General features: G+C 39.0%; 1 protein-coding gene across 4 annotated transcripts in view; it reads left to right on the top strand.

The window, feature by feature from the left end:
• The window catches only part of LOC126335050 (MICOS complex subunit MIC27), a 79,019-nt gene that overhangs the window by 29,219 nt on the left and 36,375 nt on the right, over window positions 1–13,425 (top strand). For all 4 annotated transcript variants that reach the window (XR_007564806.1, XM_049997923.1, XM_049997925.1 and 1 more), the window contains exon 3: window positions 3,664–3,836. Coding sequence is in view for 3 of the 4 variants with exons in the window: in XM_049997923.1 (XP_049853880.1) it covers window positions 3,664–3,836 (173 nt within the window). In the remaining variant the exon portion in view is untranslated. The remainder of the gene's footprint in view (window positions 1–3,663; window positions 3,837–13,425) is intronic.

The raw sequence follows: 13,425 nt of genomic DNA, 5'->3' as shown, positions 1-13,425 counted from the left end.
TTGGTATTGCCCTTACATCTACAATGTTTTGAAAGAATAGCAATATCAATTACTTTGCAACTTTCTCCAATAGTAGCTGTCACAACTCCATTTAGAGATTTATTATCTCTGCGTTGCCATGATCCATCTAAAGCCACAGTTAAATCTCTACAATTCCCATTATCTGTCACAGCTGCTTCAACTGCTTTCTTCATGGTTGCTTGAGCAATATCTTCAGCAGAAGATCCCACCAATTCATTATAAAATCCAAACTTGGTTGGTGGTTTTGGCAGGTTCATAATTCCACATAACCTTGTCCCTGCAGCACTGCCCTTCCCAATGTAATGCAAGCCATACACTAGCCTAACATTTATAGCATGCACCTTCTTTACACTATTACCACTACGAGGAATACTGTTAGAATTAGAAAGTGAAACTTCTGCAGCACATTTATTACACTTCAATAACATTTTACAGGCCAAACCAATGTGTGAAGTTATTTTCAATTCCAGTCCTCTTTCTTTGCAAACTTGGCATAATATGTTATGTTTTGAAATATTAGAGAGCAAGGAAATGTTAATTATTTCATTCACATCATTACTGTCACTTTCATTGTTTTCAAATTTTTCTTTGCTGTCACAAAGTTTCTTTCTGGAAGTAGTTCTATCACATTCATTTGGAGTGGTCGGTGAAGCTGTCTGAGCAGCATCTCCCTTTGAAACAACTAAAGGTTTCTTCTTTCACTCACTGTGCCTTTTCTTAGACACTCAATTGCTGAAACGGGGCATATTGATATCCACAAACCAAATACGTAAAACGGGTACGAGCAAAATTCATCAAATATGCAAAATTGAACAACACAAAGCAAACTCTTCAAGTCAGCACACACGGTATAGCGTTTATGGTTACTGATATGAACAGTCACTTGTCACAGAGATTAAGCCATACAATGTTGGAAAACAAAACACTGTCTAATTCCGGAAAGATACCCTGCTTGCAGCCAGCTAGTGGCACCGCCAGAGGTGACACATCAAGTCGCTACAACCGTTTACGCGGCGTGTCGTGTCAACTTTGCAGCGGTAAAGACACTTAGAAGGGTGAAACTTGATTTGTTTTATTCAGAAAACTCCAAATAATTTTATAATGAAAAAACTAAAAAAATGTTAGTTTTTGTCATTTTCATCGTTCCGGCTCCCCTTAATGTGCTTATTCATCACAGTAGACAAACTCGAATGGGGCATATCATATTCACACATGGGTTTTAGCTGAACTATTCAGACCACTGACTGTCCAAGCATAAGCACAGAAATTGGTTAAGTCCATCGTCAAGAGGTAACGTACAGGAAATAATCAAGCCCAAGCCAAATTGTAACTCAATGGTCCAATAGATGTGTGTGTGTGCGTGTGCGTGTGCGTGTGTGCGCGCGAGTAGTGTGATGGAAAAGCCACAAGGTGTCATGTCACAAGATCAAGGTGGGTAGGTTTGGTCACCATGTAACAGGATTAGTTTGCTCGGGAACTTTTCACGCAACAGTGTGATTGTCTCTCCTGAAGAGTGGCAAGTTGCGCTGTTTTGTTGGGACCATAAATTCCCAATGTTCATTTGATCCAAACATGGCCAAAGGAAAGCAGTGGGCATCACATGATAACAAACTCCATTCAGTGGGACAGCCCTTCCTTGTTCATTTTTAAAAATGTGAGGACCAGTTAAGCTACAACTCCAAATCATACACCAGAACCCCCTGCGGGTCTGGGGTTTAGAATAGGCCCGAGGTATTCCTGCCTGTCATAAGAGGCGAGTAAAAGGAGTCTCCCACTTTTTGGCCCTATGAGTTCAGGTCCCATTCTATGGTTTAACGTGCCACTTTCAAAATTCTACTGAAGTGTGGGCCGTATGGGGAAGGACGCCTTACGTGGTGCATGAGTGCCCTAGATTCAATCTCCTGAATCTCTTGTCATGGCAGTGGTTAGCACACTGGAGGACGACGGTTTAATCCCGTCTCTGGCCATCCTGGTTTAGGTTTCCCGTGATTTCCCAAAATCGCTTCAGGCAAATGCCGGGATGGTTCCTTTGAATGGGCACGGCCGATTTCCTTCCCCATACTTCCCTCACCCGAGCTTGCGCTCCGTCTCTAATGACCTCGTTGTCGACGGGATGTTAAACGCTAATCTCCTCCTCCTCTTGTCATGGCTTTGCATCTCCACCTGAGATTCAACTACTTGGGCGAAGACACTTTCCGTGGTAGTCATATTCTTCTGTTGTCTCCTGTCCTCTTTCGTCCCTGTGACGATACTGGATTTCTCTGCACCCAATACCCAGCACGGTAGCCAGACCATTGTGGTGGGGCCGTCATGTATCCATTTGCTGGGAACCCCCTGACAGCACAGGGATGACACTGCTGATGCTCCACGTATGCCAAGGAGTAGATGTCTGTCTTCCTGGGCCATCAGGACTCCTGGCAATGGCCATCATGCCAGTTGGCCTTTGCTGTGGCTGGGTGGCACCCATGGGGAGAGCCCCTGATTGGAGTGGGTGGCATCAGGGTGGATGACCCTCAATGAAGTGGACTAAGTCATCTCTTGCTGGTGACTGTAAGGCACCTGCAGTCTCTAAGGAGGGCAAGATAGAATCCAATGCCAACAAGTATGACCCTAAATAGTTTCCTTCCCTCGTTACACCTTGGGAGGAACGTAGAGCTACGGAGAGCCATATTAGCCTTGGTTTTTTGTCTGTAGCAGAACCTATGGGGACTCTTTTCTACCTATGAGGCCTCAGTTTTTCATTGAACACATTGAGAATAAGTTTGGAGAAGTGACAGTGCTTTCCAAGATGTGAAACTGCACAGTCTTAATTCAGGCAGCATCCCTAGCCCAATCCTGAGTGCTACTCGCCTGTGACAAGCTGGGTGACATTCCTGTTTCCATCACTACCCATAAAAGCCTCAACGTGGTCAAGGGGATTATTTTCCATCATGATCTCCTCTTGCAGTCTTACGATGAGCTCCGCACCAATTTTGGAGAGTGGGGTGTTCATTTCATCCTGCGTGTTTACAGGGAACCCCAAGACAAAAGGGTTGCTACCGGTGCCTTCATCTTGGCCTTTGAGGGTGATTCATTGCCTGAAAAGGTCAAGGTGATGGTTTACCGCTGTGATGTTAAACCATATGTCCCTCCCTCTGTGGTGCTGTAAGTGCTGGAAGTTCAGGCAATTCAGCCCTCTGGCCTCTCTGAGGCAGAAACTAATTATGCTGAAAGGCAGCATAGTTTCGTATTCTTTTATGTGTGTATATCAGAAGTACTAAGCAGTCCATGTTCTGAGGTTATACCATCTATTTGTAATGGAAGAAATAACGAATAACTGTGTCAATAGCGACAGCAGTTCTGGAAGCCCAACTGTTAGAAGGTTGTAGGCACTGTAATAAGCGAATACTCCACTGCACATCTGTTCAAAAATTATTGAGAAGTCAGACAGTTGTATTAATGGCATCCTTTAAAAAGTTTTGTTACTGGAGTTACACTATTTAAACCGTCTGGCTTTTTTTTAATTTAACGAATTTTATTTTTCTTGTACTGTTTCCATATTTTTTTGGGTGAATTGTTTTGCCTTGGGGAGAGGAATTATACAACTCTGTTTCAAACATGAAAACCTGTCAGTTTTAAGTAGAATTTTTTTACTTATTTCAGGCCGAAGAGAAAGGGCGGTGCACATTTAGGAGCTCTAGAACAGCAAACTTCAAGTGCTTTGGAAGAACAAATACGTGTGATCCGGAAGGAGCTGTGGGTCTGGCACGATCAGTACAAAGGATATAGAGACAAACTAGTGGAAAAAATTGAGGTTGCGAAAGCTCATAGTGAATGTAAGCTAAGTGGCTTGTCATTGTCATATGTGCAACATGTTTACAATTATTTAGAAATCCTGTTCTGTTGTTCAGCTACAATTATTTATGCTGAAAATAGAGTAGAACAGTGTTTTTTTTAGACTTCCAGCATACTCTTTCTGCAGCTTTTACTAACATTAGTTGTACAGTTAATAAGTACAGTATTTAACAATAAATGATGTAATTTGTGATCTCTGGGAATGTCAGTGCTAACTCAAGTGCAGATAGTACCACCACACCGAAGTTCTATCCCTGAAGAACTTGTCATACTCAAAGTGGTATGGGTAAATATTTGTTTTGTTGGAACAGGTTTCAGCACTGAAGTCATCTACTTTAGCTGTGTTTCTCTCTCATTCATAATTGACTGTGAATTTATCATTTTTATTCAACACCATAAAGTCACATTATCCTATTAAACTCTCAAAGTATTGGGAGGAAGAGTGATATATGGTACCCAAAAATCCACTTTTGGTGACGTTGGACACTATAAAATTGAAAGATTTGTATAAAAATGATTATTGAATGTATTTGAAATGGAAGAGGGATTGTTGTTTACCATTGTCCGAAATGGTATCAAGTATGCCTGAGGTATCAGATTACAAATTGAGGGCGGGGGGAGGGGGTAGGGAGATCTGAATTTCTAAAGCAGGTTTTACACGATGATCTGCTGCGAATGGTACTGGTCTAGTGCGACAGCCATCTAGCGGTAGAGTGGGTGAAACTATGAAAATTAGCAATACATATTATTTGCGCGCCAGAATAGAGAGCAGTTCTAAACTGCCATCCATCCACTCATGTACAGTGGCAGCGATAACTCGCGCATGCGCAAAAGGGTTTGCCACAGTGCTTTCTGCTTGTTGTTTGGTTATTGTTAGGTGGCTAGTGGCTAATTTCAGATTTTTGTGTTGGGGAATTTTTTGTGTTGGGATCTTCTGCTTCTTTTTTTTCCCCCAGTAAGCAGGTTTCATAAATGCAGAAAAGAGACCTTTTTTGCAGTAGACTCTTTTATACTAGCTTTTAGTGAAATGATTTTTTTCTGTTGATAGCTTCATATTCTAGAAATAAAATGGATCAAAGAGGCGTTAAGTGTCTTGAATAAGGCATACACTGATGAAAGGGGTGTGTGTGTGTGTGTATATATATATTAGTCCAAACTTAAAAAAATAACACAAGTTTACCTTTAAGTATTGGTCCTTTAAAGTGTTGCAAGTTGTAGTGCAAATATCCACAGCAACTTTTGAAATGGTGGGCTGTGCTGTTCTGTGGCTAAAAGCCAGATTCCCCATTCGCCAGGAAACATAATGTTACAACCAACATGAGACATAACAGGGCATTCACCGGTATTTTATCAGTGATCTAGGCTAGTATCATTACAAAACGTATAAACATACAATTCTTACTTTGGAGTTGGTGAGATAGCCTCCCTCATGACTGTGTCACACTTTCTGATCCCATCTTCTATTGTAGACAACAGCTTCTTGAAACAGGTTATGTCCATCCTAATGAAGTTCTGAAATTCTTGCAGATCTTAGGGCCTCAGTTCTTTCATTAACAGTGAATATATTCTCCTGCCTTCATCCCTTCTTTTCAGCCAGGGTCGAACCCAACAACGTGTGATTTTTCGTTTTCGTCATTGTTCTGCCCTAATCTGAAGATGTACTGTCACTGCCAGGGCAATAGCTCCAAAACCAAGTGGATCCTCCATGTGCAATATGCTGCGTAAATGTAAATTTCGATGTACGTATACCAAGTGTCATAATATAAAACTGTTGAGTGTTTAATTCACAACAGAACTAACCTACATGAGAGAAAAACAATTAGTTAGTAAATAATGGTAAAAAACAATTTCTTATTAGCTCACAGAGATAATTTGTACGTATGACGTTCCAGTATATCATACAGTCGCCCTTGAGTTGCGCGCGACTGCTGCTTGTGTTTATTGTCTGTAGTTACAGGTATGCACTTTAGGGGTGCTGGTGCTTAGGTGTATGGTTTAGGCACATCGTGTAATACAGACTTTCTGAACATTGTTAAGCATTTGCTTCATCAGAGTGAAGACACAGATGAGGAGTGGGGGGGGGGGGGGGGGTGGTTCAGGTCTTGAAGAGGTGAAAAGTAGCTCTAAATTCAGACTCAGGAGAAAAACAAGATGCAGTGATGGATTGGAAGCAAAAGTAGAATTGTAGCAAAGGTCAAAAGATTAGATGAGCTGCAGGGAATTGATTGGTTAAAATTTAAGTTTAACTTGAATAAAATTACGGTCTGCAGACGTAAATGGAAGATAAAGAGGTGAGAAAAATATTAATAAGTCGAGGAAAGGAGTATTAAGAAATACTTTAGTTAAAAAGGAGGGTGCGTTTTTACTTAATGATAAGAAAAGGTGCTTGTGTATGTGAATGAGACCTGAAGACCTAGAAGAATTCAGAAAGATTATGTAAAGGCAAGACAGAGACTTACAAACTGCAGAACATTTCTGTGTGGGCTCTTAGCACAATTTATTGTCTAGGAATTGTAAATGAAAACTGAAGAAATTGCAGAAGGGTACGAAATGCAGGAAATGGGACTAGAAAAGTTGAAATTCCTTCAGAATTATTAGGATGTTACAGAGGAAATAGCATGACAAAATTATTCCACATTGTATGCAAGATGTGATAGAAATAACACCCTCAGATTTTAACAAGAATGTAAGAATTCCAATTCCAAAGAAGGCAGGTTCTGTTCCCATTTCTGATAGGATTACAGAACCATCAGTTTAATAAGTCATTGCAACAAAATACTGATACTTGATTTGTAGATGAGTGACCTTGGGGAAAATCAGTTTGGATAGAAAGGCATATGGCAAATAATTAGAAAATAGATTGAAGAAAGGCTAACCTACATTTTCAGCATTTTCAGATTTATAGAAAACTTTTAAGTGTTTACTGGAATACATTCTCTGAATTTCAGAAGGCTACAGGGATAAAATATAGGAAGCAAGAGGCTACATAAAACTTGCACAGAAACCAGACTGTAGAACAGGAAAGCAAAACACTAGTTGAGAGGGGAATGGGGCATATGAGTAAGATGGGTAATTTACAACATGGCCTGGATGGGATTGAGCAGTATCCGCAGTTATAAGTGGCAAGTTAGGGAACTGTGTCTAGTCATTCAGTACTAAAATTGGGCTGACATATGTTTCTTATTAATTTCCATTATTTCAAGATAGTCAATAATCCTTCCTTTATGGATGTGATGTAATACTTCATGTTTCACCTTGTAATCATGGCCTTCTTTAAGCAGTTGGTTTGCAAAAGTAGAATCTCCTTTTCTAAGTTTCCATATTCTGTGGTGTTCCTTCAAGCAGGTGTGTATTTCCCTGCCAGTCTGACCTATATGGAATTTGCCACAGTTAAAAGTAATTTTATATATTCCACTCTTTTCCAAAGCTGGAGTGCTGTCTTTACTGTTGGGCAAAAGTGTCCAACAGTGTTGCACACGTGAAATGATGTTTCTATTCTTCTGGATTTAAGCTTTCCGGCTATATCCAGTGAGAATTTTCCTCATATGGAATTGTGCAACATTTATTGTGTTCTTAGGGTGACTGGTCGAAAAAATAACAAAGAAGATTGGTCATCTGTTGTTTCTGTCTTTTGTGCATTTTGGAGTCCACCAAGTTAGAAGGGTAGCTATTGTTTGATGCTATTTGTTTGATTTGCAATTAATTCTATTTGGAAGTTGTCTTTACTCATGGGGATGACAGCCTGCCCTGCTTTGCTTACCTGCTTAATCACACCAGTATTTCTTATCTGTTTGTAATGTAGTACCCATTAAAGACAAAATTATTTTGTTCAGCCATGCCTGTGGAACATGTTACCAAAGTTCATTATTCAGTTTATTTAATTCTATGGACAACCATTGTAATCTGTATATAGTCCATTAGTTAATGTGTCACATATTTCATGTTAGTTAAATAATCTTATATCACATTAACATTGAAATAATACCTCTTGTTTTGTTCCTAAATCTAATTTTCAAATTGTTCATCTCAGGAAATGGAGATACTCTGTAGAGCTGTAGTTCAAAATCTTTGATTCAACTAAATTTCATTGCACCACAACATCCTTATCTTTGTACCTGATGATGGTGTAACAGCTGAAAACTGGTTTTCAAAACAAAACAAAATAAATATTGTAGAATATTACACCAGTGTTGTGTTTTTGTTCATAATGTATAAAGTATTTTACAAAGAACTGATGAAATAGTCACTCATTCCAATGAGTTTTTGTAACTTCATGATAGTAGTACATTTTCCGACCACGGATACTGATAAATGACAGTCTGATGGGCAATATATTTACAGATGAGTAAAAAATCAACAGTGTCAGTGTACATCAAATTGTCAATGGGCTTTTTGACCATGGTGGTAAATTGCTTACATTTGCTGACATATCTGTGCAACAGTTCTGTGCCTTCTTGAAAATCATTTTAGGACAATAAGTGATAAAAACCATTAAACATTTTAACTAAAGTGTGCAAGAGATACACTGGAGTCAAGTTTTCAGCGAAACAGGCGTAAATGAAAAGTGTAATCAATTTTAAATGGATTTGTATCTCTCTCTGATGCTACCTTTCCTCAAAGGGAAGCGTCCTGGGACCTCTACTGTTCCTGATCTATATAAATGACCTGGGTGACAATCTGAGCAGTTCTCTTAGGTTGTTCGCAGATGATGCTGTAATTTACCGTCTAGTAAGGTCATCCGAAGACCAGTATCAGCTGCAAAGCGATTTAGAAAAGATTGCTGTATGGTGTGTCAGGTGGAAGTTGACGCTAAATAACGAAAAGTGTGAGATGATCCACATGAGTTCCAAAAGAAATCCATTGGAATTCGATTACTCGATAAATAGTACAATTCTCAAGGCTGTCAATTCAACTAAGTACCTGGGTGTTAAAATTACGAACAACTTCAGTTGGAAGGACCACATAGATAATATTGTCGGGAAGGCGAGCCAAAGGTTGCGTTTCATTGGCAGGACACTTAGAAGATGCAACAAGTCCACTAAAGAGACAGCTTACACTACACTCGTTCGTCCTCTGTTAGAATATTGCTGCGCGGTGTGGGATCCTTACCAGGTGGGATTGACGGAGGACATCGAAAGGGTGCAAAAAAGGGCAGCTCGTTTTGTATTATCGCGTTATAGGGGGGAGAGAGTGTGGCAGATATGATACACGAGTTGGGATGGAAGTCATTACAGCATAGACGTTTTTCGTCGCGGCGAGACCTTTTTACGAAATTTCAGTCACCAACTTTCTGTTCCGAATGCGAAAATATTTTGTTGAGCCCAACCTACATAGGTAGGAATGATCATCAAAATAAAATAAGAGAAATCAGAGCTCGATCAGAAAGGTTTAGGTGTTCGTTTTTCCCGCTCGCTGTTCGGGAGTGGAATAGTAGAGAGATAGTATGATTGTGGTTCGATGAACCCTCTGCCAAGCACTTAAATGTGAATTGCAGAGTAGTCATGTAGATGTAGAAAACAGTTACGTAGGTGCTAACAAGAAAATGTGGCTCACTATGGGAATAAAGAAATCTTGCAGAACAAAGAGGATTATATATAGTTATCTCGGAACTGGTAATATCTCAAAGAAATTGCAGAAAAACTTCCTGCAGCACCCTAAAGAAGAAAATAAATAAACCTAAGAATCTGACAAAAAGGGAAAGTGACAGAAAAATGGGCAAAATGTGATACACGCAGAAATTAAACAAGATGACAGCATTGTAAAGAAACCTGAAATGGTTGCAGTGAACTTGAACAAATTTTTTTGACAGCAGCAAAGTCTAGCTGTAAAGCATTGCTTCACAACAAATGTTCATGGAACACGTTGTGAGCAGCAGGGTGTGAGCATGGAGCTTGGCGAGCACAGAGCAGAGAAGGCCAGGCCAAATGGGGGGACAAAACAACTGCCGCCTCATGTTCGTCAGTCAGTTAAAATCCATGGCCAACTGCACTGTGTGAATTATTATTACCACAAATGAAACAATAAACAAAAATATACACATGCTACATAATTTTATTGATGCATACTTCATTTTTTGTAATGTACTTTGTGAGCTGTTATACAAAGATGAAGTCATTAAGGGTAGGATCCTTGGTTGTCTTGCACTTTTGTCCCTTAACAATTGCTTCTATGTTCATAATAATTGTTCTTGTGCATTGCATATGCAGTGTGCAGTTTAAATTATGGCCAGACAGCAAGTTTTTCAGGTGTGTCTTATTACTTTTCATTGCAGAGGACAATTGTTCACAAACATTCTTGAAACTCAACACTGATATTATTGTAGTCGCCAGTCTGTAGAAATAAGGAAATCTATCTAGAGGGAAGTTTCTATAGAAGTCCAAAAATTTTTTTCTTGTTGTGAAATTTGTCTTTGTATTCTGTCACACTGCAGGTCAATAATTTCTAACTGTAGTTCAGGATGAACACTCGTTGAATGTGACGAGGAGAACAGATCAAAATCACTTTTAGTGCCACTGGATCTTGAAAACGTTGCTCACTCTCTTTGTTAAGGGAAACTAAAATATGACTTTTGTGAACAACCGCATCTTGCACAGATGATAATTTAGGAAAATGAGCTAGATTTCCTTTTTCCAGCTGGCTTACCCAACGTTTCAATTTCATTTTAAAAGCTCGTATTCGGTCAATGAAATGAGTAATCAGCAGATCCTTATCCTGCAGTTAAATGTTGAGAGCATTCAGATGACTGACTAAATCTGCTAAGATGGCAAGATCACTTTACTATAAGGGCTCTTTCAATCCATGAACACGCGTTATTTATTTCCATGAACATATTTATCTCATGTAATAGATAAAAAAATTGATTTAATAATTCGCCACGACTAAGCCAAGCAATCTCCATTGTAGTAAGGTAGGCTACCACATTGGCCCTCAAGATCCTCAAGAAAGTTTTTAAATTGCCTATGTTGTAGACTATGCTTCCTTAAATAGTGGTTGTATGAACACACCCATTCATCGTATTTTTTGGATTAACACTCTTTCCATGTAAGATCTGTGCAGTGAGCAACCCTGATTTCTTCAGTACAGAAAGCTTTTGCATTTTCTGATTCAGCCTTGGAATGAACCCTTATTTCTTTTCTGTCATTGCAGGCACACTGTCTGTAGAAACAAACTACAGACGTCCATGACAGTCTTGTATTTTCCACACTTTCTTTAATACAGCTTAAAATGTCACTTTCAGTTTGAGTGTTCTTTGTGGCTATTACATCAAGGATCTCCTCTTGCACCTTGCTGTGCCCATGATGCCAACACTTTTGTCCAGAGCTAGAGAATGTTCTGCAAAAATTTTATAAACATTTGCAAGCTGGCTTTAGATATTGTCTACCTTTACCTGCATCCAATGCATAATCATCATGTTAGATAATGGAATCATCCAAAAATGCTCTACTTGAGATGGGCACAATTGTTCTACTGCAACTACCACACATTCATTTAAATGGCCATCCTTCAAAGGACATAAAGGAATAGTCAATTTGGTTGTGAAGGGTAGTATGTGGGGGGTGGGCGTAAAAAATGTAAAGGGAGGGAGGGAAAACAAAACTTGACTCTGGTAAGCAGGTAGGTTGCTATATACAGATGACAGTGTAGGAAATCCACTACTTTCTTCACAAGATGATGATTTGTATTTTGGAAGACAGTATTCATTTTGGTCACTCAGTCATGTTGGCCATGCATAATGAGTTAGATGTGTTCTCCCTCCATCCTCTATTCCATTGCAGTATAGACTGTATATAGTTTATATCCCCAAACAGCTACCTGTCACCCCACCCCACCTCCCTCCCACCAAATGCTCATCCACCTCTTATCATATTTGTTGCCATTTGTCAGGACACATTTGGCTTTAACATGCCAAGTATCCAATTTGTCATCCGGTGAGCTCTTAAAAATGCCCATCAAAGAATGATTCTGTGTTCAACAACAAGTGCTTAATTTACCGGTAGTGGTTGGATGGATATACATGTGAATGGGAGCACTATTTGAGTTGGTGTATTTTGAGGAATGTTATTACACTATACTTCCAATCAGTAATGTGGATGGTTGTCTAGACAAAAGTGGGTAGCAAAATTAAGTCTAAGAGTTGACAAAATGGAGGTAATACGAGCCAGGTGTGTGTTTATGAGTAAGTTCTTAGGGTTTTCCTAATTGTGTTTGCTGAAAGCTATTAAGATGGCTTGATTGGAACAACCATGTGCAAAATAAATGTGTGAGCCACTAATTATCCTTGGCTCTGATTTTGTGCTTCGCTTATTCAGAAAGTATGATTATTTTTATTATAATGTATGTACACTGCAAGCCACCATATGATATTTGACAGAGCATACTTGTAGTATAATCGTCATTTGCACTGCCTATAAATCTCCATATGAGCTCTAATTGTTTTAATTCCCTCATTGTTATCATTCTGTGGAGATACATTTGAGAGGAAGTAAGATGTTGCCTGACTTCTTGGAACATACCCTCTCATAATTTCAACAGTGTACTTCTTTGTGATGGACATCATCTCACTCTTGCCCCCCTCCCCATCCCCATCCCCCTTGTTCCCTTCAAGATTTTTTGAATGAATCAGAGCTAGGCATCTGCTTTTCTTACTGTTTTACGCAGTTATTGCTCATGAGGTTGTTCTGGATGGTTTCTCGTAGTGAATAGTGTTATCAGACAGTAGAGTGAACGTACACATCATGATTTTAATTTCTTATGAAGCTTTCAAGGTTCTGTAAGCAGAGCATTGTGTTGTGAAATGCATGCACTGTGGTTGGAAGCAAAGAGTGCTTTGCAAAGACAATTTTATGTTAATTGAATTAACCTGTTTTGAATCTGTGTATATTCAAAATGTTCAGAACTTCTTCGTCAGATTTGGTAGAATTACTTTAGACTTGAATAACTTTGAATAATGGACCACTTGTCTTTCATATAAGCTACATTTTGCCAGTGTTTGAATGAGCTGGAGTTAGTGCTTCCCCCAAGAATTATTTTATACTTCCTTTCAGATGATGTTGAATAGTGCAGTAAGTTTTTGATTGTTGTAGCTAAACTGATACTTATGTATTGTGTTGTGTTCACATACTTTGATATTATTGTAGACAGATCGCATTGCATCAGTTGGTCAGTGGATGCTTCAATGGCTAAAATGTTGTTGATATTCATGTTCAACTGTCTGCAATATTTTTTTATATAGACCATCCTTAATTGCTTTTTAGTTTCCCGGATGGTTCTTTCCACTACTTACCTGCTGGCATTTAGCAGTCTGAGTGTGTGATCATTTCAATAGATAATTTGTATGTTTGTGTACATATTAGTACAATCAAAAAATAGCCTTGTTTTCATTTGGAGTCAATCAGTTGTAGTTCATCGTTATTTTATTCATGTGACTTCTATATTATCAAACAAGGTCTACACAGATTGTTTCCTGTCACACTGTAAAGATTTACACCTTGGTGGGTGACAGCTTTGTTACACTTGCGGTATACAATGCTTGTTTTCAGGTTTTATTATTAGTCATTTGATGAAACAAAT

This window comes from Schistocerca gregaria, chromosome 2 (assembly GCF_023897955.1).
Source record: "Schistocerca gregaria isolate iqSchGreg1 chromosome 2, iqSchGreg1.2, whole genome shotgun sequence".
In the NCBI taxonomy this organism is placed as follows: domain Eukaryota; kingdom Metazoa; phylum Arthropoda; class Insecta; order Orthoptera; family Acrididae; genus Schistocerca; species Schistocerca gregaria.
The sequence above is the reverse complement of the archived record's forward strand: the minus strand, read 5'-3'. Positions and strand labels throughout refer to the sequence as shown.